This window comes from Polyodon spathula, chromosome 12 (genome assembly GCF_017654505.1).
Source record: "Polyodon spathula isolate WHYD16114869_AA chromosome 12, ASM1765450v1, whole genome shotgun sequence".
Taxonomy (NCBI): domain Eukaryota; kingdom Metazoa; phylum Chordata; class Actinopteri; order Acipenseriformes; family Polyodontidae; genus Polyodon; species Polyodon spathula.
In genome coordinates this window covers 8,927,228-8,953,714 of record NC_054545.1, presented here as the reverse complement: position 1 = coordinate 8,953,714, position 26,487 = coordinate 8,927,228, and the positions used below count along the sequence as shown (strand labels likewise).

The window sequence follows — 26,487 nt, the reverse complement described above, 5'->3', positions numbered from 1 at the left end:
GCTCTTCCAGCGTTTACCCCGAAATGGAAATGCGAATTGATACAAAATGGCGCGGGTTATCCCCCGCAGACGACATGCGCAGAAAGCAAAGCAGGACATTTCAGTTCGCCAAACCATTCGCGCTTGCGCGATTTATGCGACCAGCCAAATTTCAAGCAGCCTAGTTCCGTTTCAATATGACAAAGAGGCCAATCGCTAAAGGAGGAGGGGCTTTTCAAAGTCCGCTTAACCAATCACTTCTATCGTGTGGCAAACTCCGGATGAAGGCATACCAATCAAATCTCGTAAATGGAATGTCTCAGTTGACAAGCAAACCAATCATAAATCGATAACATATTAGCCAATAAGAAATGTATATAAACTGCACTACTTTTGTTTTGACCAGTGATAATAGCTGACTTGTGTTGACCTATGGAATTTAGAGTATTGCAGAACCAATCGAGTTTCTAAAACACGACCACTAGTACGTTTCCAACCAATCGGGGTCCGAGAAACCCTGCCTTGGCTCAACAGCTTGTTATTTCGTTTATTGCTTTGCAATCCTGGCAAGTGGTGAACGTTCGAGTATGTAAGTATGGAGCAAAATATTTAAATAAATTGTAATACACCTGTATGTTAACGCAGAATAACATAACTATGCAGTGCTGTGGTTCTTTTTTGGTGTTCAGGCGGACATCGGCAAAGGAATTTTGTGGTAGTTTTGAAGGGAAAGAAAAGGTGGATTGGGGAATTGAATGGTAGGGAGCATTCGGCTTGTTTTTGCGGAGAAATCCGCCTTTTATAAATCAGACGGTTTCCATTTTACCCTACTTCATCTGCGCATTGTGGTTGTATTTCTGAGGAACATAATTTAGCGAAATTAAAATACAATACAGTATGATTAAGTCTTGCGAGAACTAGGCGGTTTAAATCGCCATTTAGCAACTGTTTTGTTGGTTTTTCAATATAAATACATTTTACTCGCGTTGCTGAAAGAAATCTTAGCAAAGTTACAACTTTGTGGATGAAACTGAACCATTTCGCGAGGCACACCTCCATAATTGTTCTCTGCAAAATTGCTGGAAGCTTGTGTTGCCTGTGTGATCCGACATGGTGCAGCAGGCAGAGCAATGGCGACGTGACACAGTCAGACTTGGGGGGAGCAAAGCGGGAAGAAGCGCATCATGTTCACGGTGATCACAGTTGTTCGTCTTTAAGTCGTTTTCAGAATCAGAACTTAGTGTTTTAATTACGATCCAACCTTCAATAATTGGAGTCCAATCCCCAATGAGTATTTTTCAATGTAAGTAGAGAGATGAAAAACGCGTTGAGAGGAAATGCAGTACAGTCAGTGTCAGTCATAATATCGTGTTTTGGTACAGTATTTTGATTATGCTCCAGATGCTTACATTCTGTGAAACTGGACACGTTTTAGACTGAAGTTTTTTTTTTCTTCTTTTTGCAGTAATAGCAGACCTTCGAGCTGGAATCCCTCAAATAACCTTTAAACATGAAGGTAAGTTTCTTTGTATTGTTTACGTTATAATACTTCAGCCCTAGACAGTAGAGAAGAAGGGTGTTCCCATCGGAAACGCTTTCGACTAATTTGATTTTGAACAGTCAGGTTTACTTCAATGACATTGAAATCACAACGTGTATACTGCCAATAACCTTTCAGAATATTTGTCTAAAATGTTATCAAATCTAAAGTGGGTTGCTAGTTAATGTTTTGCCACAGATGTCTGATTTAAGTTGCTGAATATTTGTTCTTTTTAGACATACTTTTTACACAGTAAAATCCTGTACAACGCTATTGCTTGTCACTGAACCTAATAATTTTATAATAGTTCAGCTTTACATTTACTAAACTTGTTAAAGATATTTCACGTCTGAAACTTTACTTTCTGCCTGAAAGGAGTTATTAAGCTGCTAAATCTGATACAGAAATTGAGAAAGCTACACCACAAGGCTGAATGTATGATATTGGGACTGTTCAGCAGTACTCCCAACCTTCAATTTCTAGAATTTACAAGCCATCACCTGAGAATGCCAGACCCAACAGTTGAATACAGCAGTTGTGGGTGGTTTTTACAGTAGCAACCATTGACTGAATTAAGACTCCTGAAAAAGCATACTAATTTATTCAGAAAAAAAAAAAAAAACTGTATTGCTTGTGTGATCACATTAAAAATAATTCATTTTCAGAAATCTTTTACTGAAATAAGAGTGTATTGAATTTGCTCAGCCCAAGCTCTAGGTAGTGTTTCTGGTTGAAAGCTAAAAGTTTTTAAATTTATTCACAGGCAGCAGATGAGCCTGCCTATCTGACGGTGGGGACTGATGTGAGTGCCAAGTACCGGGGGGCCTTCTGTGAGGCAAAAATTAAAACCGTGAAGAGGCTTGTAAAGGTCAAGGTATGTGTTGCGGATTCATTGCTTTCTCAGAACACACATTTATGAAGAACTAAAAATCAGTGCTTAACATTCCAAGAATCTGCTTTTGCTAAGAAAACAATAAGGAAACAGTTGTTATGATGAAAATAAAACAACTTTCTTTACAAAGGAAGCATTTAATGGAACAAAGTGTTGTACAAAGATATGTTCCTGATATTAAAAGTGATGACTGTAAGGGTTTAAAATGTTATTAGCTTCAGAAACATTTAAGAAATTTCTAATTTATTTTCTTTACTTTGACAGAAGGGCTTCAGTGTATAACACTATGAAGCAGCCTCATCCTCAGTGTTGGTCTGCACTCTAGGCTCCTATGCTTTCCTTACTGGCCAAAGAGAGTCACTGTCCAGTTAGAACTTAACACATGCTGTGTCGTCATGCTGACAAAATCAGCAGGACAGGTGAAAGGCAGTGAAATGATTCCTCTGAAAGGGGCATTGTCCTGCACATAGAACACTGAGGGAGAGCACCGCTGTGCCTGCCGCTTTCAATCGTTCATTTTTTAGACTTATTGAAAAAAGCAGTTTGATCCATTCCAGGTTTTACTCTGTTTAATGAGACTTACCAGAGCTTGTTACTTATATACTGTGGCTTTTCAAGCTCATAGGTGAAACTGCTATGCAGTACAACCTTAATTCCATACATGTAGACACACAACTCATGACTTAAATTCCTTATTTTCTCTCCTTTCTAACATTGTGCCAGAAGACCAGTGTATTATGGAGATAAGAAAAAAACTTTAAATCTGTTATTCTAAAGATATTCTCGATTGCTGTTTTTAAAATGCGCCCAATGTCTGTTTCTCAGAAGCTTTTGTATTATTTTTAGTTCCCTTTAATGTCCAGATTATCAGACGCCTGAATTTGCAGAAATGTTGACTATTAAATGCAACAAATCTAAAGCTGCCTCCTGGAGTAATTAACATGGGGTCATCCTTGGCATTTCTTAACTGTTAAAGATAATAGAGGCATACACGTACCATTTGTGTTGGTTTTTGTAAGATAGGTCAATGTTTGGTCCTATTTTATTCATCCAAGTGACAATGTTACATAGATCAATAACTATGGGTTGGTTTTGCCATTTATGATACATCATTTCTAAGAACATTCCTATGTTCTTGAACCCACACATTCCCAACCATACAGCAAATGTATTGGAAAATATAAATTGTAGAAAAAACAAACAACCCTTTCCCCTTGCAATGAATGAGCTGTCCTATCTGCAATAAAAAAAAAAAAAAAAAAAAAAAAGTTTACAGGGATTACTTTCTGAAATGATAGTTTCACTTTACTAGCGATTTCAGTCACTGCGCACTTCAAGGCTCACAAAATAAGCCAGCTAGATTTATTAAATGTTCGATCTTAACAGATACGAACAACTGACTCAAGTCAAGAAATATTCTATATGAGCTGTGGTTATTAAAGCAGCTGTATCCAATAATTATTACTTATCTGAAGTATAATTCCTTGAATATTTTTCCTAGTTTACCCTTTTCTGAAACCTTTGCTGCTACTACATTTAGTTTGTTGTACTGTACTGATAAAAGTAATGGAAACAGTCAGCTGGTATTTTCGTCAATTAATTTAAACCTTTTTATTCACAGAGAATAGTATAATAACTGTTTGACTGTAGGTAACCAGAAAAATAATGTCATAAGAATCTATATACTTAACACAGCATTGTTGCTATAATAATCCTAGATTTGAAGCTTGCATTGTACTCAGTAAATAGAACAGGTGAAGCAAATTTGAAAAGCTGAACAGGACCCACTCCCTTCGTAGTAGTTTTCATGCTGGCAGCCCTTCTGATATGATTGCGTAATACAAGTAGCAAGCTGGTATTTATTCTGTTTACCTAAAGCAGCATTGTGCAGATCAGTTCTATCCATGTTTTAATAAGAACAGCAGTGTGTTTAACTATACACTGAAATTGATACATGCTTTTGTGGCTCATCTACAAATGGTAACCCTTTTGTCTCTGTGTCCTCTAGGTGGTCTTAAAGGGTGAGAACACTTCACAGGTTGTCCAAGATGACCAAGTGAAAGGACCTTTAAGGGTATATATTTAATTACCTCTACATTAGACTGTAGAACTGTGCATTAGTGAGCTGTAGCATAATGGAAATCCAGCAATGTTAAGAGTTAAGGTACACTTAAGTGTAAGAACTTTAAGTTCATGAAGTTCTAAATGGAGTATAGAACTTTACATATTCCTTTTTCTCAGAGTATGATGAAGATTCCAGTTTGTTCACGCTTGCAAACAAGAGTTTTTTTAAAGCCCACAATACATTAGTATTACAGTTTCATTCAGAGTTTCATAACTAGTCTGGTTTTAAAGTAATTGAGCTCTTAAGGATTAAGTGTGTTTTAATGGTAAACTAGCCTAGGTAAAACAGAAGTCTGAGACTGCAATTATCTGAAAATGTGAATAATAACAATTAAACATACAGGAAACATGTATTACAAATAGCCTAAAGTGAGTGTTAAATTGTCCAATAAGTCTAAAGACGTGTTTCCCTGACCGTGCTGGGTTTAACAAAAATAGAAGAATCTTGTCTGTTGCAAAGTAATAGGGCAACCGTTCTTTTTCCAATGCTTTCCAGTCTACTGTGAGAATGTAATTGATTTACATATTTTTTAATTTAGAAGCATTTCAGACTAAACAAATATATATTGTGCTTGGTAACTGCTGACATATTCTAGTCAATGAACAGAACTTTCTGGTGTGGCTTTTTATTCTGTGCCAAAATATGTAACAATGCTTAATGTGTACATTTTTTCTCCACATTATAGGTGGGGGCAACTGTAGAGGTAAAAAATCCTGATGGTTTGTGTAGTGAGGGTGTTATTAGCAAACTGACAGATGCCAGCTGGTATACTGTAGGTAAGTGGCTTCGATATTCACCTTTCCACTTAAAGATGATCTGATTTTTACGTTTACAGTCCATTGAGAGTTGTGCTGCTGTGAGCTTCCGTCTTGTTTTCAGAGTAAAGACATTTGCTACGTACTGTGCTTGTGGTGGTATGATTGCCGTACAACTTTTATGCTAACTTTTAAACATCTGAAACAATGTCTGAACAGTTGCAGTAATAGAATTTGAGCTAATTGGGTACAAGAATGCCTGTTTGTTTTGCTTATTTATTTTTGTGTTGAGTATGCTCAGTGGGTGTTCTGTGTGACCCAAACTTAACCTGGATTGCTGTCAAGTTACAGATGAGCATAGCTAGCATTAATATCAGAGTTCTCCCATCAATATCACGGTAGTGCATTTTTGGGCTGACACAAACTGATAACAATGTGTGTACTTCCGTCTAGCTTCCTGCCAGAAAGTAAAATAGTTGTGTCATAAATATTTTCTCTCTGTAACCTTGTATTAATTGTTTGTACTTGTGGCCATACGTGTAACATCAAAGTGCACTCTGTGTATTGCAGTGTTCGATGATGCAGATGAGAGGACATTGAGGCGAACTTCTCTCTGTCTCAAAGGCGAAAGGCATTTTGCAGAGAGTGAGGTAAGTCACCAAAAAAAAAAAAAAACTGCAGTGATGTCTATAATTGGGAGGGTGAAGAATGAGTAATTATCATTTTTCTATTTTATTCAAGACTCTGGACCAACTGCCATTAACTAATCCCGAACATTTTGGCACCCCAGTGATTGGAAAGAAGACAAATCGAGGAAGGAGATCTTCACTCCCTGTGTAAGATGTTTTTTTTGTTTTGTTTGCAATGCTACAAACAGGCATGTAGTAAGTGTTTCATTTACCCAATGACTCCCCCTTGCATTACATTATGATCCCTATCCTTGGAATTACAAAAGCAGAGGTTTAATTATTCACTACTACAGTGCTGAGGATGAAAAAGAGGAAGATTCCAGTGAAGAAGATGATGAAGACAAAAGGAGACTTAATGACAAGCTCCTGGGCAAAGTTGCCTGCGTACAGAGTGGCTCGGACAAGTCCGCCTGGTACCTCGCTTTGGTAAGTCGCACTTACTGTGTCAGAAAATTCTTTGAATAGTTATCAAATAACTGGTTAGTAAGTTTAAGTTGTGATTTGCATTATAGTATTATACCTGAAATTGATTTACAGTGTTTTAGTATTTCGAACATGGAAGCAAATTTGTCTTCTGTATGCCAGTGAGTAACTATTCATGGTAATGACACCTGGTTGTGATCGTTAAATTAGTGAATTGTTAGTTTTGGACTAAATGTTTTAGTCTACCTTAATATACTTTATAAACAACTGTAGTCTTACATTTGAAGACTTACTGTTATATAGAATTATCATAATTTATTTATTAGTCTTTAAGGCTGTTTTTTTTTCTTTACTTCAGGTAATATCTCCAAGCTGCAATGATGACTTGGCAGTTAAGAAGGACCAATGTTTAGTGCGATCATTTGCAGATTCCAGATTGTAAGTGTGATTTAGAAAAAAAAAAAAAACAGGGAATATGTCTTATCTTTTTCAATCTTGAAAGAAAATTTGTACTTATCAAAAACCTGAACGTTTACCAAAACCAACACAAAAATAACAAAGTGTACAATCGAAATCACAAGGCAAACCGTTTCGGACATTCTGAAAAGATGCCTACCCAAAAGCAATACCTCACTGCTAGCAAAAAGCACCTGAATCCCACATGCAGATGCAGTTCGAACAAGTGAACGTCTTTCTATGGGAATAGTTGAACAGACTTGTGCTAGTAACACGTAAAGATTTGCTGAGGCATTATTGTGTTTATTAAACTGTATATACATGTAACAGAGGGACGTGTTATGTGTGTGGGTCATCACTGAATAATGCAGAGGGAGACGCAGAGCATTGGGTGTTGACACGCTGCACAGATGCACAGATTTAATTACAACCAGGCCCAGCGCTAGGGCACCAACAATGGTAATTCTGGAACTGGATTTAATGTAGAAAATAAAACAAAGATAAAAATAAGAGTTTGCCACACAGGTGGCGAGCGCTAGTCCTACTAAAAGGAACGTCCTGCTCCAGGAACCGACTACTCAACGCAAAACCTCTTTACACTGTTTGGGATCAACATCCCCTAAACTGACCTACTTCTGGAGTCCTGACATTCTCACGGCAACTACAGTCTCTTTAGACAGCCTCTGCGGGGCAATGGGCGCCGGATTGGAGTGCAGGATTCTCTCCTTCCTTGCTCTCGGACAGCAGTTCCTGCTTCTCAGGCAGCTGGGACGGTAGCTCCTCCTTTGGCCCTTGGGACGGCCGCTACTTCTTCACGAACCATAGCTCCTTAATAGGGAAGCAGCCACTCCTACTTTGGCCTTTGAGGATGGTAGCTCCTCCTACTTTGGCTTTTCAGGGTTCCAGCCCCCTACCCCCCCCCCCCCCCCCCCCCCCCCTCTGGTTTTTCACTCACGTCTCCATTACCCCTTCAGCAGCGCTTCCGGCTGTTCTTTACTCAGCAGGTTGAGTGACGTCCCACGCTGACACCATATGTAATATGGGGATGTGTTACATGTGTGGGTCGTCACGAGTACCGTTTTGTTCGAGTGGGAAGGTTTTGTGTAGAAGTTCTCTCCATGGAGCGGACACTCCTCCCCGATGTCAAACCAGCTTTTGCTCAGCGCCCCTCTGTATGGCTATGGCTGTGCAGTTGCCTCGATCTGTGGTGCAGGCACATTTTTTGAGCTGTGCGCAGCTTTCCCGGTTACGCTCCACGGCCAATCAGGACCTCCCGATCAACTCCGCACAGCAGCGAGCCTATCTGCTAGGTTAGTTGCCTAGCAACTCGTCTCCTGTTCCGCGTCCCAGCTGCACACATCAGCACAAGAACCAGCGACAAGGCTCTCCCTTTCACAGTACAGTAATCTTTTTTTTTTTGTTTTAAGCTTTGAAGTAGTTGTAATTTTTCCTGTTTTACGTACAATAATATATCATTTTATATAGTGCTGGGACAAATATCCAAATGAGAATTTTTTCAAAAGCAAAAACAAATGTTTGTGTCCGTCAGAAATGATTGTGTCTGTGTGAGATTTTATATATATATATATTGTCGCTGATGTTGGCGGCAGGATTTACTCTTCTTTGCTTGTCGCTACTGCTGCTGCTGCAAGTGGGGGGGCGTGTACTGCCAGTGCGCCACTGGCAGGCAGCTAAGATCAGCCTTCTGCTCTGGTGAGTGTTGCTGTTCACTCTATTTGCTAAATAAACGAGCTGTCTATTTTGGAAGATAAGTTATACACTTGGATACTTACCGCCGCTACAACGAGTCAATCTGTGTCTGTTTTTGTCTGCAGTGTGACACAGGCAAAAGAAATGACTCATCTAGTAATCAACGTTTTGAAATTTTCTTTCATGATGCATTCCTAGTTTTTTGTTAAAATGCAAAAAAGAGAAATAAGTAAATTTTTTTTAAATTGTGCAATGCCCCCTTTTTCTTTATTTTATTTGAAGTGTTTTATTCAAGTTGAAAACTAATGTTATTACTTTATGAAAACTGTGTGTCACCACTTTGTTTATTGTAAAGACACAGCAGTGGTAGGGATTATTGAAGAAAAAAGCCTACTTTGTTTTTACTTGAAATACACACAAGATGTAACTACTGTGGTGCTTTCTTTGTTTTGTAGTTTTCACGAGGGTAAAGTAAGGCCTGCCTTCTGGGATATTTTACTTCAATACAGTGTTACATATAATGGCTTTGATAACTTGTGAAAACGGATGAATATCCGAACAAAAATCTAAATCTTGAATGAATTTGAAAATTCCATGTTCGCCCAGCACTCATTTTAAGGCCCCCACCTCCAGAGTTAAGGTCTCCACAAACTGGATGCAACACTACCTTTCACAAAAATACGTCTGATAGTTCGCTGGAAATTGATTGCCATTATTGTACTGCTTGGGTATTTTGATACTGCAAGAATTATCTTTTCTGCCATTGTTTACTGAAGGCACGCAAGGGAAGCTGCCGTGTGACAGAATCGCAAAAATAGATCCTATTTTTTCCAGCATTGCCTGTCATCACAGGCAGTGTGAACAGCTTGTATCAAAAATACATGTTTTATTTGTTGTGGTGTGTTGTACGACAGATTTACTTGTCACATTGTGTTAGGTGTGTAGAGGCACAATCAATCAAATCTGGCACAATTTGAGTCCCAAGCAACTCTAGATTGTAGATATTATCTGCCACCGAACACTACAGGTCACTGACCTTTATTTTCTGTAATTTAATGCTAGTTTTTTTTTTTTTTTTTTCCCCAGCTATACAATATCAAGAAAAGATGTCCGAGAACTTGATTTAAACAGCATCTCAAAATCTGAACTTGCTTCAAAAAAAGGTAAAATGGTCGTTTGTGTGTGTTGACCGGCAAAAGTAGGTATACAGCTAAACCGTACAATTTGCTCATGTTTTGGTATATGTACTGACGGTTGACCTATCTTGATTACAAAACCTGACTCCCTGGTGTATAATAATAACTGAATAGTGGCAGTCAAATGCTAAGTGATTGCTCCTGATATAAAATGTTTTTGTTGGTTTGAATAACAAATCGCATCTTTGGCTGTTGTGGGTGCATAGCTTCTTACACAAGTGGCTTATCTTTCAGCCACAGTCACTCCACAGTTGTCCCTAACAACATGATGTGTATGTCAGATCTGAAGTTGAGTCACACAAGCAGGACTACGTAGGTCCAGGATGAGCACATTTGTCTATCTACCCCCACTGAACACATTTGCAGTTCATGATGACATGTTAAATGCCTTCAATCCAGTTACAGCATTTCATCAGGGCAATGCACATGTTGCTTGTGAAGATCAGGATCATCTGCAGCAGAGAAACCTCCATATGTTTACAATCTCTTTTACCCTGATTTTAAAAACCTATTACCCCCCCCCCCCCCCCCCCCGGGATGAGTTTAAGTTTTCAGTGTTGCTAATACAACCCCAAAACCAAACCTCACGTTTCACATAAAAATGATTGGTTCACTGTTACACAGATGTACTGCAGTAAGTAAGGTGCAAGGCAGACATACTTATGCTCTTTTTGCTGGTCAGTATATCACTTACATTTTGATCCAACATTTGCAAAAATAAATATAAATCAATTCCTAACAGTAATATTTGTTGCCTTTTGTAGGGATTCAGGTAGCGCTGACATTCCTGAAAACAAAGGCCATTCCGGAAAGCTGGAAGATGGATATGAGTGAAATCTTGGAGTCCTCAAGCAGTGAAGAGGAGGATGGTGATAGGGATGGGGATAGGGAACGTGGTGAAAGCGATGAAGATGAAGACAAAGAGGTAGAAGAAGAGGAGGTAGGAATTTTGTTTCTCAGAAACAATTCAGTGATTCTTTTGAAACTGTAAAGCAAGGACCAGAACATGTTCAACCAATGGCGTGTTAGTGTTGGATGTTAGATTGCTTCTCATCCAAAGGTTCAACAGGATGGGTACTAATGTAACTAACTGTCTCAAGTTTTAACAAAGGGAAGCTAGTTTGGACTCTGTTTCAACTCTAAAACAAGTATGGAAATGTTCTGTTGTCTCTTAGACTAGAATTGTGTCATTTTATTGGAAACAGGTATTCACAAAGAGTGCTATAGTTGTTGGGATGAGAGTTGCAAGTGTTGTGGTGTGCATATTTCTGTTGACCTGGGCACTAGGTCCAGCACAGGGAGGTCTGGACATTCTGGCTGGGTGTTTGGGAGTATGACCGAACCAAGCGGCACCGGACTGGATCGCTGAGATGTTGGTCGGGGCTGGGGTGGCGGTGGGCTCCTCGCCTCCTCCCCCTTCTCTGTAGCCAACAGTAGCAACTGGTGCTCCACAGCAGGCGATTCTTGTTCTGCTGACAGCAATCTCTGCTCCACCTCTGGCGACTCTTCTTGTGGTGAAGGCCACACCACTCTTGTCAACACCAACTCTAGCTCCGAAGGCTCCGGTTCTGGCAGCCCCGACTCTTGCCTCAGTCGCCTGTTGCTCTCCTTTAGTGCAGCCATCGATTTTTATTTATTTATTTATTTATTTATTACTAAGCTGAGTCCGTAGGACTTAGTACCGCTGACACCATATATGAAAGATTTCACAGAATTTAGGTTTGTAGCCCCTTTTTAATGCAGACCCAGGCAAAACAAAAAACTAACTCCGTTTTGGAGCGGTAACTAAACTTTTTTACTTTTGGTTCCTAACTAAAATCGGACTGCTAAGCCGTTTTACCAATTTTAAAACAATTCTTCAAACAAACACAAAGGTTTCCACACTACCTTTACAAAACCTCACAGGTTTCTTTACCGTGAGAGCCTCTCCTCACACAGACTAGAAACTGCCTCGAACCCACATTTTGTCGTGTTGATATACCGGACAGGTGACATTGATTATCTTGAATCAGGAAAACCTCTTCCTGGCTCAGTCCCGTGGCATTATTTTTGATAATGTGTATATATATATATAATATATATATTTTACAATGTCATAACTTGCATACAACTAAAGTCACTGTTTAATAAAAAAAAAAAAAAAAAAAACAGCGTGTTTTTTTTTTTTTGTTTTCAATCTTGGTTGATATCCCTTATTCTGTTATTACTACTTAGTTAATTTCTTCAAAATTTTAAAGCATTTGAGAAGGCAGGGTGCAAGTATTCATATTTATGAGCGCACCGGTTAGTATAACACCTTGAGTGAATCTTAAATGTAGTGGTACCATGTTGGAATTCACTTTTATTTTCAAAACAGCTCGGTTGTGGTTGTAACTTTATAATCTATAAGGACATACAATGCAGGATTCAATGATAATGTGACACACATTTATTTTTATTTTTTTAAATAAATCGCTGTATTTTATAGGTGTGTGATTTATTAGTTACCAAAATCTCAGTCAACAACTGAAGACAGATAAGAGGATAATTTCGTAGCACTTAATTTGCAATGATGAAACTTAACCTGATTAACTGTACTGATGGCATATCAAATGCTTAGGTGACAGTTATGGTTGCAGTCTTGTAGAACTTAAGGATAAAACAAAATACACTGACAAGGAATTGCATTAGTTCCATTACTTAGTTGAGCACAAGGTGGTTTCAATAAATACTTTCTCATTTAAATATAGGCCTATTATGTGACAGTTTGGGATATTCAGTCTATTTAAAACAGTAGGTAGGTGTTTATTTTTAAAATTATTTATGTAGTTTAGTTGAATAAACTGCTACCGAATAAGATGATTTTGCTACCTACTTTCCAGACAGGTAGCAAATCCTCATTTCTAGCCGTCTATGAACACCTTTTTATTATACTTTCATGGGAACACAGTCAAGCATACTTCACTGAAACGTAAATGAAAAAAGTAAGGTACTATATATTTTTCATGTTTTGATCTCTCTGAAATGTAACCGCAAAGATAGTGTGTCTGTGTTCTATAGTTGCCACATCATGGTTTCCTGCTGTTGGTTAATAAAATTCCTGTTTTTACATACACCCCCTAGTACCTGTATTCTCATGTCGGGGCAGCTTTTTATGTTTGGAAGTGTTCAGTGCCTCTTTCTAATGTTGAGTCTATTTCATATGCACCCTTTGCTGTGAGAGGCCGGTCTCGTACAAAGAGGTAGTCGTCTTGATTAGAGGTAACCGCTGAACACAAACATTTTGAGTCATTAAATATAAATAAAAAAAGACAAAAATCTGATAATGTTTTTAATCTGTTTATGTAGACTGTTGTCATTTAACAATTTGTCTTTGACGTTGTGAGTTTGAGATCTGCACTCTCAACAAAATAAGTGTAGTTGATGTTAATAGGTTCCAGTGGGCATGTTATGTCTAATGCTGTTTAAAAATTGTTTAATAAACACCTTTTTCTAAGTAAGTTTATAATAAGGAAAATCATGATAATTGTTAATTGTATAAAACGGGCCAATTAAGTTGCTCTAGATTGCTACAGTACGTGGAAATGTTTTTGCTGCAGAGAATAACAATGGAGCTCATTCCTCCTGTTCTCAGCAGCAAGTAGAATAGTTGTACACATGGCTTCCTACTGCGTTTCTATAGCAACATGCTGTAAGCTTTCATTGAGAGCATGCTCTAAAGAGAGGAGGGCTTAGCAGCAGCTTGGCTGCTTGCCTGCTGAGGTATGCCAGATGCCTTTGAACAGCCAGAACGATTTCCTTTCCTTTGCTCAATGTTACTTTTTTCTTCATACGTAAAGTTAAAGAAATGTGAAGTAGGAGGAAGGGTAGGAAACCAGGAGACGAATTAAGAGACCTCTGTCTTTCTGTCTGCAAATGCTTTCTAGTATGTCCAGATACATTAGAAGATTAGAAACATTGGATTTCAACATGTAATATTAAAACATTAAACAGTAAGTGAAGTAAATATAACACTGTAATACAGTAATTGTAAATCTCGAAAAACTACTCGCTTCTAAATCTTTTGTAGTCATCTTTGTATTACTTTAGTATAAATACATGTTAATTTGGATTCATAAGTTGTTTTTTTCTGACTTTATGTGAACGAAAAGAGACACATTTGCCCATTTTCCCATTGGAAATAGTGATATTTTGAAATATCACTGTCCTGGTCACAAAAGCAAAGTTTGTGGGGAATAATAGCCATTTTCTATACTTTTGAGGCATAAGCAATTAGGAAATAACACTTACTACCCAGGATCAAAAATTGTGTTACATAGTGTAATCCATCCCAATCTGAACCCGTGTATAAACGTTGAATTACTTAATTTGTAATGATCATCCCAGAACTAGTATTAAGTAAATTGTAATTGATATTTAAAAAAAAAAAATCAGAACACAATTGGGTGCAATATTTGCTTTTGTATCCAAATCTATGAAATCATCTTATGTAACACAGTGGCTTGATTATTATAATTTTTTCAATATATATTTTTGCTTCTGTCTTCAAGGAAACCATTGCATGTTCAATGTGTTTTTGTTTTTCTGAAAAAAGAGGAAATTATTTAGTTCCTGTTTTCAGACATTACACTATCTCTGCAGTGATGAGTAACTTCCCCATCAGTATACCATTGCATTTGAATACAAGTAATAATAATAATAATAATAATAACTAGAACTGCCAGGCAGTTTTACGGCTCCCAAGCCCCAGTATCAGTACCTGTCTAAGCGTGTTTAGTTCTCAATGTGCCAAGATTAAAATCAGCAACTTCAACTGCTCCACAGAAGATTTTGAAAGTTTTTTTTTTTTTTCAAAAATGCGTCAGACAGCCATCTTGTTTAACACAAGTTTCTTAAGTCATTTGTATTGCTACAGTGTCAAGGATGATGCTTGTGAAGTTTCGAGTTAGTCAAGTAAACAGTTTGTCAACTGAGGCAGTTTTAAATTTCAGACGTAAACATACACCCGGCGGCCATCTTGTTTTATAAAACAACCATTTTGACATATTTGTGTTCCATTGTTACTGTTACAATAAGTACCATGTTTGGAGTTTGTTGGTGAAATGGTGTTCAAATAGCAGCAGTTTGCTGTTAAGGGCGCGTTTCGATAAGATTTGTTTCAGCCATTTTGACATTAAAATTTATCGCGGAAAATTCTGCTTTGCAAACTTGATGCGGGTTTGGATGCTGATGATATATGCCAAGTGTCAGATCAATTGCTTCTTCGGTTCCCAAGAAGATTTCAAAAGGTTTTATCGACAAATGCGTCACAGCGCCAATTGCAAGGACGCAGCAACAAAATTTTTTCAGCATCTGACAGCCAACGTATCCAGCTTGACGACAAAAAAAACTAACAATAATAATTCTTGAGGTGCTTATGGTTTTTTATGTTTATCTGCACAAAGTAGCTGTTTCTTGCCGTGAATCTTATTCTGAATCCTGGGTCGACCCTTTTTTCTGTTTTGTTTATATATTTTATGTACCTCCTGTTTATTAACACTCATTCTTTAAGGTGCAGTTTTGGGGAAAACGTTACTTCATTCAGTATAAAATATACAGAGAATTTCCACCCAGGCCCAGAGATGCACTAGACTTTTGACTAAGTCAAATTTGAGGAAACCACTCTTTCAGGAAAAAATTATTTCCTAAAACTTGGTTGATGTTAGTAGTTGCAAGTTTTTAAATTTGTTTTTACATTTCCAAGTTCCAATTTTAAGACATTGATCCAATAAGGACTCATCTCAGCCAGATTACATGAAGTAGAAAAAGGATTCTGTAAAGATCTAACGATTGTATTTTACTGTATATTTAATAATGATCTTCTACTGCTGTGTCCTCGACACATGGAAAAGAAAAGTGCCTCAAAATACAGAATGTATTTACCCTAAAACAAGTACTGAGATTATCAACATGCCTGCAGGGACAGGTCATAAAACACATCTTAAGCTTAAGTTTTTTACTGTAAAGAGTAGAGTATGTGGTTTGCCCTTTTGCAAACACTATTTACATTTCCTAGTTGCACTTGTCTGAAAGACATTGTTCCTGGCTAGGAGATGGGGATGATGCTTGCTGACAGTTTCTAGTGTATGCTGTCAGGAGTCACTCTGATGCTTTGTTGGTTTAATCTGTTTGGTTTGCCGTTTGTGTTCACAGCCAGAGGAGGAGCCAGACCCAGAGGAAAGAGACAATTTCCTCCAGCAGCTCTACAAGTTCATGGAGGATAGAGGTAAGCTGCAGCATGACATCTTCAGGTGATCCTCCCCACACACGAAATCTCATTCACAGAAAAAAAAAAGGTGGTGGGGACATTTCTTTAAATGTGTTTACAGTGTGCAGGGCTGTCTCTCTAAACTAAACTAATCCATTCTGGGGGGATTTGCTTGCAGGGTTATGGACTGTAATTGTTTATCTGTTCAGTATTTGCGTTAACATACCTTAACCATGTGTCTCTTTCACATTTAGTGTCCTGTAACCTAAATCTGCGCATACGTAGTGCTTTATGGATACAACCTTATTTTTCTATGACCAGTGTCCACCTCTGTGCTTACAAGTTAAATTCGAATTCCTAGAAGTACGTAATCATTGATGCACATGTTAAAATATGTAATGCTTTTTATGATGTACTCTTGTGTTATTCTGTTGAGCATAACATTTATATTTTGTGTGAATGTAGTTATGAAGGATTATGGAAGATTTTTCCATCTTTTTAAATGTATTGTATGCTCATTAGGACAATGTCACCTTATTATGCAGCCTATTGGTTTGTTTTTGCTTTGTGTAAAGCTAATACAATGTTCTGCCACCCATAGGAACACCAATTAACAAACCCCCTGTTCTTGGATACAAGGATTTGAACCTCTTTAAACTTTTCAGGCTGGTATGTCAGCAAGGAGGCTGTGACAAGGTAAGTGAACTTTTCTGCAAATAACTAAACAAAGCATAATCATAGTTATTACAGCAGACATGTTTAAACTAAAAGTTCAGATGCTTTTTTTCATTGTGTTTAGCTGGGAATGCGGTGTATTCTTTTTATTTTTATATATATATATATATATATATATATATAATATATATTTTTTTTTTTTTTACTTCTATTTTCAGATCGAAAGTGGTGCCATATGGAAGCAGATCTATATGGACCTTGGCATTCCTATTCTCAACTCGGCTGCCTCCTATAATGTAAAAACTGCATACAGAAAGTAGGTTTTATATTTTAAAATAATCCTTTATTTAACCCTTTTCAGTGAGATGCTCCCCCAGGACCAGGTGTTTTTTTGGCTGTAGTTGACTCTCTTATAAAAATTCACAAAATCTATTTTTTACAGTAGCAGTGTCCCTTTTTTTTTTTTCAGAGCTCTCTGGGGAACATTTTAAAGTACTTCAGAAACCATAGAAACGTTTCACTTTTTTTCCCAACACAATTAGTTATTTTTTTAAAGTAATTTATTATGTATTCTGCTTAGATACATATGTAAAAATGAGTTATTCTGTGACCCGAGGGATCTTGCAGTACATCCTGAAAGTTTTGTTGAAAAATATTGATGTTTAGGCAAACTACAAGACATTGTTAACATGATGTATTTGACTTATAATTTTATTCTGTCTCATGTGTTAAACATATATTAACACATGAGACAGAATAAAATTATAAATCAACTACATCAGATTTATAGTGTTTCCCCCTTTTATTAGCTCTAAACAAGTTCCTGTGATGTTTTATTTCTGCTTTTGTCTCTTCCTTGGTGCTGTAAAAAGTCTTCGTCCTTTAGACACTAAATGCCCCTCTCAGTGACGACAAGCCTGTATTGCAAAGTACGATGGCCCTGTAAGTCATCAAAACAAAGTGCTTTTTTATTGTGTTAGCACGATCGCGCTCCTAGAAGCCCACTTCAGTATGATCGTGTTAACACGATCCTGGTCCAAAGGGTAAAATAGCTGCTTTTATAAGAATGTCGTTTAAAAAAAAAAAAAAAAAAAAAAAAAAATATAATACAAAATAAATAATAGATTTGCATAATCTTCTTTTGGAATATTGTAGAGGTGATTTCGGGAGACATCATTCATTTATTTTTTTATTTTTTTAGTTCGAGCGATTGCAAATTATTTCCCTTTTTAAATTACTTTGTTAAATAAACTAGTTCAGTCTTTTTGGAATCCATTGCTTGGTAGGTCTGAATGGTTTCCAGTTTGGTTGGGCGCTCTCTAGTTCCCAGGGATGAAGTAATATAAGTAATAAAGAAAATACGTGTACATCTATAGCATAAAAAGTGTTATTCTCCTAGGGTTTTACTTTGCTTTAAATTCAAGGACTCATAATCAAGTCATAGTAGCCACAGTATTGCTTTGAATTGGTTTCAGTTGAGTCAAAGTATTAAGACTATCTACATTAAAATAAAGGACTATTAAAATGTGCTTTTAAAGTGTTTGTGTAATTATGTAGTTTTTATATAGGTCACCTACTTGGTAGATTCAATTTCAAGCTTAAATTAAATACTTCCTTGATATAATGCTTACTTCTTAAAAAAAAAAAAAAAAAAAAAAAAAAAAATAGTAGTTTGAATCTGCAGAGTTGTTTGGAAAAATGTAGCTCTTTGAAGTTTGTGCTGCTCTAGGTTATCTGACCAGCTCTTCTCTCTCTTGCGATGAGTAATAAACGTATTTCATTATACTAAACCTTAATTCAATGGCCTAACACTAAGCATGTTTTGCATAGATACCTTTATGGATTTGAGGAATACTGCCGGTCAGCACGCATCCAGTTCAGATCCATCCACCACAATAGTCCTGTAACCCAGGTAAAGGTGAAGGAAGAGGTAGAGGAAAAAGAAAACGTGGAGGAGGTGGATGTAGAGGTGGAAGATGATGATGATGATGATGGTGATGATGAACCTGAGGATGGTGAAGGAGAGAAAGAACAAATAGAGGCTGAAGTAGAGGAACCAATTGTGGTCCAAGTGAAAACCCCTGGGGAGAATGCCAGTGAACTGAGCCATGAGAGTGAAAGAGAAAAGGAGCAAGAACAGGAAACCCCATCTTCAAGAGTAAGTACTGATTTATAAAACACTTATCTGCATTCAGTACTACTAGTACTATACACATGGCCTAATCGGACATCTGACGCAGAGTGGATGCTGCATGAATCTTTGAGACGTCATAATAGTGTATGCGTCTGTATGTGCCTCCCACATTTTTACTTTTTTTTTATTTTATTTTTTTTTTATTTAGTCGTAGCCAATGTTTTTTTACCCCGGTTTTCTCCCCAATTTGGAATGCCCAATTATTATTTGTATCCTGGTTCACCGATGCAACCCCCTGATGACTCAGGAAATGGAGGCTGCAACACTGGATCCACAGCGAGGTCACCAGACCTATAGTGGCGGAGGACAATACAGTTCTGTTGGCTCCACTGCAGAACCGCAGGCACCCTATCGGTCACAGGGGCCGCTGGTGCATGGTGAACAGTGGATTCCCCTCCTGACCTAAGCCTTCCCTACCCGGTCAGTGCTCGGCCAATTGTGCGCTGCCCCTAGGAACCCCCTGGTCATGGTCGGCAGTGACATAGCCTGGATTCAAACCTGCGATCTTCAGGCTATAGGACGCATCCTACACTCCATGCGGAGCACCTTTACTGGATGCAATTTAGGGAATAACCTCTGTGGATGATGTTGTCTGCCTTTGTTTTGAACATGTGCCAGACTTAGTTTTACTCATCTTTCTGTCTGTTTGTCGCCCTTGCATGACATTTTTATTGACACACTACAGCTTTAAGTACCAAAAAACAAAACCAACTACAACTGCTATAACTGATTCTGTTTGGCATTGTATGCAGTGTTAGTGATCTAATTTTCATGTTGGTATTTACAGCTGTGTTGGGGGATGTTTGTTTCTAACATTACCTTTTGTTTACAGCATTACCAATGTGGCTTTCCGGTGTTTTATCTAGTCAAGATGAGGGCCTAAATGTTAAGTTGTTGTAGTTGCATGACAGATTGGCATGCCTTTTCCACAGGTTGACTAGAACAGCCTTAAAAGAAAAGACAAATCATATGCTTGTGCTATAAATAGGATTTTTAATTTCAGGGTCGAAGGAGAACTACACTTACACCAGTGAAAACAGTGCTGAAAGAATCTCCAAAACTGGAGAAAATTAAGGAAGAAAATAATAAGGAAAAAGTGGAAGATGTGGCAGAGCACAATCAAAACACTGTTAGTGGATCTCCTGTAACGAGGGGAACCCCGAAACAAAGACCGGAAAGAAGTCCAATACAAGAAGAGTCTGACAAAGAGACGGAGGAGGACGAGGACGAGGATGAGGATGAGGACGAGGATGAGGACGACGATAATGATGACGATGACTACGACAAGCTAAGCGAAAGGTAAATGCACTGTATTCAATGCCTTTACACACAGTTTAAGTTTGCTTTGCTGTGGTAAGATCATCCCCAAATGTTTTCACATAATGCCTTCTAAGTAATGCTGTGAAAGTTTGAGAGTTTAACTGGGATTACGTGCTTTCTTGGACCACACTGAATTCGGCAAAATAGCTAAATAGTTTTGTACTTTACATGCTTTCTTACAGTTTTATAGAGGTTTTAGTTTATCTTCTCTTTCTAAATTGCCCTTCATATTAAGCATAAGTGGTCTGCTGAAAGAATTGTAATATTAAGCATGTTATTAAAACCAGGATCCCCCCCCCCCCCCCCCCCCCCCCCCCCCCCCCCCAAAAAAAAATGTGTTGATTTGGAAAGAACCTCCGAGTTGATGAGTTGAACTTCTCCATCTCCGTCTAGGGAAGAGAGTGAGAACAAAGAGGAAATGGAAGAGGAGGGAGAAGAGAACCAGCAGGAGCATTCTCTCATGGGGACTAAAGTTAAAGTCAAATATGGCCGTGGAAAAACCCAGAAAATCTACGAAGCCAATATTAAAAACACTGAAGTGGATGATGGAGAGGTTCTCTACTTAGTCCATTATTATGGCTGGAACACAAGGTAAGGGCAAGGAAGGGCATTTTCTTTCTGTAGGCAGACCCGAGTCTACATTTTAGAAATGTGTATCCACAATTCTAAGTTTCTTAGCAAGTAATTGTGTGGACCTGATAGCAAGTCTTATTCCCTCCCACAAAAGCAGAAGGCAGTCAAATGTACCTTTACGTTTTGTGTGAACTGAATGCTAGTATATTTGATATCCTCATATCTGAAAGCTTTTTTTTTTGTTTTTTTTTTTTTTTTTTCCCCCCCATCACAGTTGGAGTAACATGCTGTTTTTTTCTTTTTGTAGGTATGATGAGTGGGTGAAAGCTGACAGAATAATTTGGCCTGTGGACAAAGGTGGGACGAAACAGAAACAAAAAAAGAAAGTAAAGGTAAATATATATATTTTTTAGATGTTTTAATTCCCATGAGGAGGAAAAACAGTTTTATAAGTGAATTTTTAGCTACAAAAATTGTAGGGTAGGTAAGTCTTATCTAGTATTTGTGGGAGTTGCCAATACTAATTGTATGTATGCAAATAGCTTTTAAATGTAGTTCATTATAACATGATGTATATATTTTTTATCAGAATAAAGAGGAAAGTGATAAAGAAGAACTGGAAGAGAAACAGATCAAATCAAAACGGGGACGGCCACCTCTGAAATCCACCCCTCCTCACAACGCTTCTCGCAATTCTTCTAAAACTCCCAGTAGCGAAGGCAGGACCAGCACCAAAAGCACACGCCTCTCCGATGTTTCTACACTGCCAAATGGAGTGGAAGGTATAAGCTTGAACTTGCACATGATGGTGCTATTCCTAGATCCTAGTAAACATGAGGTTGATCTTTTAAGCAAAGCTTTTGTTTTTTGAGAAAAGGAGATTATATTCTGAATTTAGTTTTTTTTTCTCTGCAAGAGTAATTCCTGCCAAATTTAAGTTGTTTGGCTAGTGGAACTGCTAAGTGAATTTGTATTTATCATATTAAAATTTGCACCGCACATTATTTTAGGAAACCCTAGAAGACGCACAAGACGCACCTCTGGATTGTATGATTCTGATAGAGGATCAAATGGTAGGGATCCTTTTTTTTTTTTTTTTTTTTTTTTTTTTAAATAGTGTTCCTATTTAGATTCTTCTTTACTTAACATTTTATTTTAGGTCTCTACACTAGAAACTAATATTTTGACCGTATTGTAGATTAGTCATTTTTTAAGTTTAAGTCTTGAAAAGATTAATTCAAATTTTTATATGATTTTTAAACGACTGTTTCATCTTACATTCTTGCTGCAGAGAAGTGTCCTGTCAATGCACTAAACTGAAACTCTGTGGCTTCTATATGTGTCAACCTGACAATATATATATTTATATTTCTTTCATATAGATTCTGTCAATTCATCTGAAAGTGAACCAGATGATATATCTGAGAAAAAAGTGGAAAAGGCAGATGCCTCAGACACTGTAGTGGATGCTGATGAGGAGCAACTGGAGAATGACAATCCTGAAGAGCACACACAGGACCAAGGAAGTCCAAGCAGCCCACAGGAGCAACCAGGAGAACCACCAGAAGAGCCCCAAGTGGAAATGGAGGAAGAAGCACTAGAACCCAAACCAGATGCAGTCATCGTGGTTGATGAGAAGGATCGGGAGCTACAGCAGCATGAGGAGGAGGAGGTGGAAGAAGAGGAAGAGAAGGATGACAAAAAGGAGCTTGAGAAGTCACCTAAGTCCAAGGGTAGGAGGAGCAGGTCTAAAGAACCTTCTGCAGATACCAGCAAGACACTTGCTACAGATCACACAGAGGTTATGACCGCTTGTCCCAGAACTCCAGAGAAAGTAAAATCTGAGGAAGTCCAAGGAACCCAAGTTATACTTGAACATGAATTGAACGATTCTGACACTGACTCGGCGAGTGAGGAGCTCTGTAAAGAAGACAAGAAGCCAATGAAAAGAAAAGCTGCAGAGCAACAAACACCTGAGAAGAAGGTGCGTTTGGAACAAAAGGAGGAACAGCCTATAACTCCAGAAAAGAGAGCAGGAAGTGACTGCATCATCAAACTGGAATGTCAAGACTGTGCAGAGGAAGAAAATGAAATGAAAAATGAGATGCCTGCTTTAACACCAGAGGTGGAGAGAAGTATCAAGGGTGAGACTGAAGCTTCTTTAGAGGAAATTGAAGATCATAGTGTGTTGAAAATCGAGGAAGATCTTATGCCGCAGATTGGACCTGAAGCCTTGGTGTGTCATGAGGTAGACCTGGATGACTTGGATGAGAAAGAGAAGACCTCAGACGAGGACACCACAGAAGAGAAGTCTCAGCCAACTAGTCCAAAGCTGAATTCAGCTGAAGCGTCTACTGCGTCTCAGCAGGCTTTCCCTGTGGCGTCCCCCACGGCTCTCAGTCCTGACGAGTCCCACAGCACAAAAAGTGAGAGTGACTTAACTATTGAAGTGGACAGTGTTGCAGGAGAGTCTCAAGAGGGTTTGTGTGAATCTGCCAATGGATTTGATGCCAGTACCAGCTCCAGCAACTGCAGTATATCAGTACAGGAAAGGGAGGGAAAAGACCGTGGTAAGTAGGCACAAGCACATTTATTGTCCACTTTCTAGGCTAGGGTGAAGTTTTTCTTTTGTATTTTGAATAATTAAGGGTATACAGGGTTCTCCCCAGAAATTCTGTATAGCTGAACGGCAGAGCATTATAGCCGGGAGCACTTTCAACAGAAAAATAAAATTGCCTTATCTTAAATATGTAATAAGACAAATAATTTGTATAACAACAAATTGAATAATGAAAGTTAATCCATCCTAATTCATACACAGGTTACACTGCTCCATTTACTCCCCTGATGCTTTACAATCTTTTTTTGTGTTTCTGGCATCATACCACCCAAATCCTTGCTGTAAAAAAGCCATTTCATTTTCTTTTCCACATAACACCATACCCACTATCACAATGTTTTCAACTCTTCGTTGACTATATCGTGTTGCTCTTTTACATTTTCTACATTTCTTTTTTTTTATTTTCTTTTTATCATCCATTTGGTTTGGTAATTTCCACATTCAGTGTCACTACTTTTGTTTTGAAACTAATTGGCTATTTTTTTTGCAGTCGTTTTAACTTTTCAGCCTCTCTGTGTGCTTAAAATGGAAAAACCCTTCCCTTCAACTCTTTCACCCAGCGTGTGCAAGTGATCTAGTCTGCTAGCAGCGCAGTCGGTTCTTATTGTTAAAGGCACAGTAGCATCTGCAAGACGGACAGCTCCAGGTTTTTCAGATGGGTGTTGACCGATACTTAGCCAGGCGGCACACCCTGGGTATATGCAACATGTTATACAGTCAATCTGTGCAGCTGTTGTGTGAGATAAAGGGGGAAGAAAGTATTAACCTCTTGTTAAATGTATGCTAAGATTTACACATGCTGAAACTGAACCTATATCATAAAGTGATTTAGGAGTTTGTTTATGAGTGATAACTTGACCCCATACCTGGTTTACGCATTAGTCCTATTTGTTACCAGTGTTCTGTATACTCTGGTAAACCAGTAGTTGACAGGAGAGTTATAACTGCATTATACTATTGTAAAGGAACAAAGTATTACTAACATTGTATATTTTTTCTCGTTTTTGATTAGGTCACAAAAGGTCAATTGACTGTAGTAACAGCTCATCGGCTAAAAAACAGAAGCGCAGTCAAAACCGTAAAAGTGTTGCATCGAAAAATGAAAAGAATGGTGCAGGCAAGTCTTTCTAAATTATATTTAAATTGCAGACCATTATTATTAGCCAAAAGTCTTTATTCTAAAATTGTCGTCTTGTCCTGCAGGGCACAGCAGTGACAGTGAAGACCTTCCTGTCATTGATAACACCAGCAAGTGCACTCCAGTTAAACACTTCAGCGTACCCAAAGCTCAAAAACTCAACAAATCACCTGCAAGGGTCATGTCGCCCAATTGCAAAGATGGGGAGAAGGAGAAACACAGAGAGAAACATGCCCATCCTTCCACAAGAACATACAAATGGACTTTTCAGCTTAGTAAGTAGTTCCAGCCTGTTTTTGTATATAGAAAACTATAAAACTTGTATATTTGTAATGGTCTGCTTTTATGCCACATAATCATACAAAACTGAATTTGGTTTTGCAGTTTAGAGACTACTCTTATGAAAGATCAGTGTCTTCCAGTAGTCTTAACTGAATGTAGTTGTAGAACTATATTATTTTTTTAAGTGCTTTATAATAAGAATTTCTTAAAATTTTTGTTGGTACAGCTGAACTGGATAGCATGACGAGTACAGATAGGATATCGTTTCTACAAGACAAACTGCAAGAAATTAGGAAGTATTACATGACACTGAAGTCTGAAGTGGCCTCCATTGACAGGAGACAGAAACGGTTAAAAAAGAAAGAGAGAGAAGGTAGGTTTACAGTTTACTGTCTTATTGGTCTCTGCTTTTTCAATACTAATACTGCATAAATAGTAAAATGCTACATTGATGTACCTTATCTTAATTATAGTAATACTGTAGATCTTATAAGTGTGAAAATAAATAAACATTCGCCAGGAAATGTATCAAGAAAGTTAAAAATATATTTATATATATATATATGGTAGCCCTCTGGATAATCCTTCCAAGCAGTTTCTGTTATGAGAATGATTATTTTTTTTGTTTTGAATGTTTAAAATAGCTACTTTGGTGTCAGGTTCAACTCTGATAAGCTACAGTATTGTTGTACCGTCCTCTGTTGAATTGTGGGCTGCTGTAACACTGTTTTGGCATCTACTTTTGAAAACCACTAATGGTGCACTTTTCTGAATTTTTGTATTTATTTTTCTTTTCTGAACAGTTTCACATACAACGGCGTCAACATCACCTGGTTCATCGGAGACCGGAATGAGCCCGCCCTCTGCGTCCCCAACACAAAACCCAGTGGCGGTGGAGTGCAGGTGATGAAACGCTCCCATCCCAGCAGTCAGCTGCCTCTGGACAAGTGCTGAGACTTTTAAAACAAAAGCATAGATAAGCACTCAACTGGATTGACCTTGCCAGTCCAAATTCTGCGCACTTTCACGTTGCTAGTCAGCTTCCAGTTTCCATTTACAATGCAGAAATGAAAAAAAAGAAGTTTGAATATGGAGACTGGTTAAGTTTTACTTGGGACTACTTTGAGCTACATTTATACAGTACAAGGCACTTTTTTTCCTGCAAAAAATTTCCTTCCCTGGTTTACTCTGAGACCAGCCTGGATGCAGTAAAATATTTCAGCATCAGTGCAGTGGCAAATGCATTGACAAAAAAATAGTTGACGTGGAGTTTGAATTGGAGAACGGTCACTCCTAGCCTGCTGAGCTCTGTGCCAGACACGGTTGGTGGAGGATCAGTAAAGAAGCGCTTGCTATGTAGAACTGCCAAAGTGCATGTGTTCAGCAGAGTGCCCGATTTTGAAAAGGCGGGACAAAATAAATTGCGAAAGGGAATGCAGTTTACTGAAAACTGCAGATGTTGCGTCTTCCACTTTTTTCTAGTATTTTGAGCACAGGTAATTATGCAAATAATAAGTTTTTTTTTTTTTTAACGTATACAGTGGAATTGTAAAGAAAGTTTTCAGTGGACTGATTTCCTTAGCAAAGGTATTTTGTCTTTTTATATGTAATTGCAGAGTTTTATTTTATTACAGAAAAATTAGTATTTTATTTTATTAAGAAAAATTTCACAAGCAAAATAATCACAACAGTGA

General features: G+C 37.9%; 1 protein-coding gene across 5 annotated transcripts; it reads left to right on the top strand.

The window, feature by feature from the left end:
- The first annotated feature begins 504 nt into the window (after positions 1 to 504).
- On the top strand, positions 505 to 26,428 carry LOC121324173 (AT-rich interactive domain-containing protein 4A-like). 5 transcript variants are annotated; one of them, XM_041265721.1, is made up of 25 exons: positions 505 to 568; positions 1,445 to 1,495; positions 2,283 to 2,393; positions 4,420 to 4,485; positions 5,222 to 5,312; positions 5,862 to 5,941; positions 6,033 to 6,127; positions 6,274 to 6,406; positions 6,762 to 6,841; positions 9,656 to 9,732; positions 10,530 to 10,705; positions 15,937 to 16,009; positions 16,593 to 16,687; positions 16,885 to 16,982; positions 18,497 to 18,824; positions 19,864 to 20,159; positions 20,574 to 20,771; positions 21,061 to 21,145; positions 21,343 to 21,535; positions 21,764 to 21,826; positions 22,136 to 23,323; positions 24,386 to 24,490; positions 24,577 to 24,786; positions 25,020 to 25,166; positions 25,597 to 26,428. In XM_041265721.1, exons 2-25 carry the CDS (start codon positions 1,490 to 1,492, stop codon positions 25,698 to 25,700), a joined length of 4,098 nt encoding a protein of 1,365 aa, XP_041121655.1. In that variant the 5' UTR covers positions 505 to 568; positions 1,445 to 1,489; the 3' UTR covers positions 25,701 to 26,428. The 5 variants fall into 5 exon arrangements, with proteins under 5 accessions (XP_041121655.1, XP_041121653.1, XP_041121657.1 ...); XM_041265719.1 differs by having other exon boundaries at positions 25,011 to 25,166; XM_041265720.1 differs by lacking the exon at positions 505 to 568 and adding an exon at positions 713 to 737 and having other exon boundaries at positions 25,011 to 25,166.
- Positions 26,429 to 26,487: the final 59 nt, after the last annotated feature.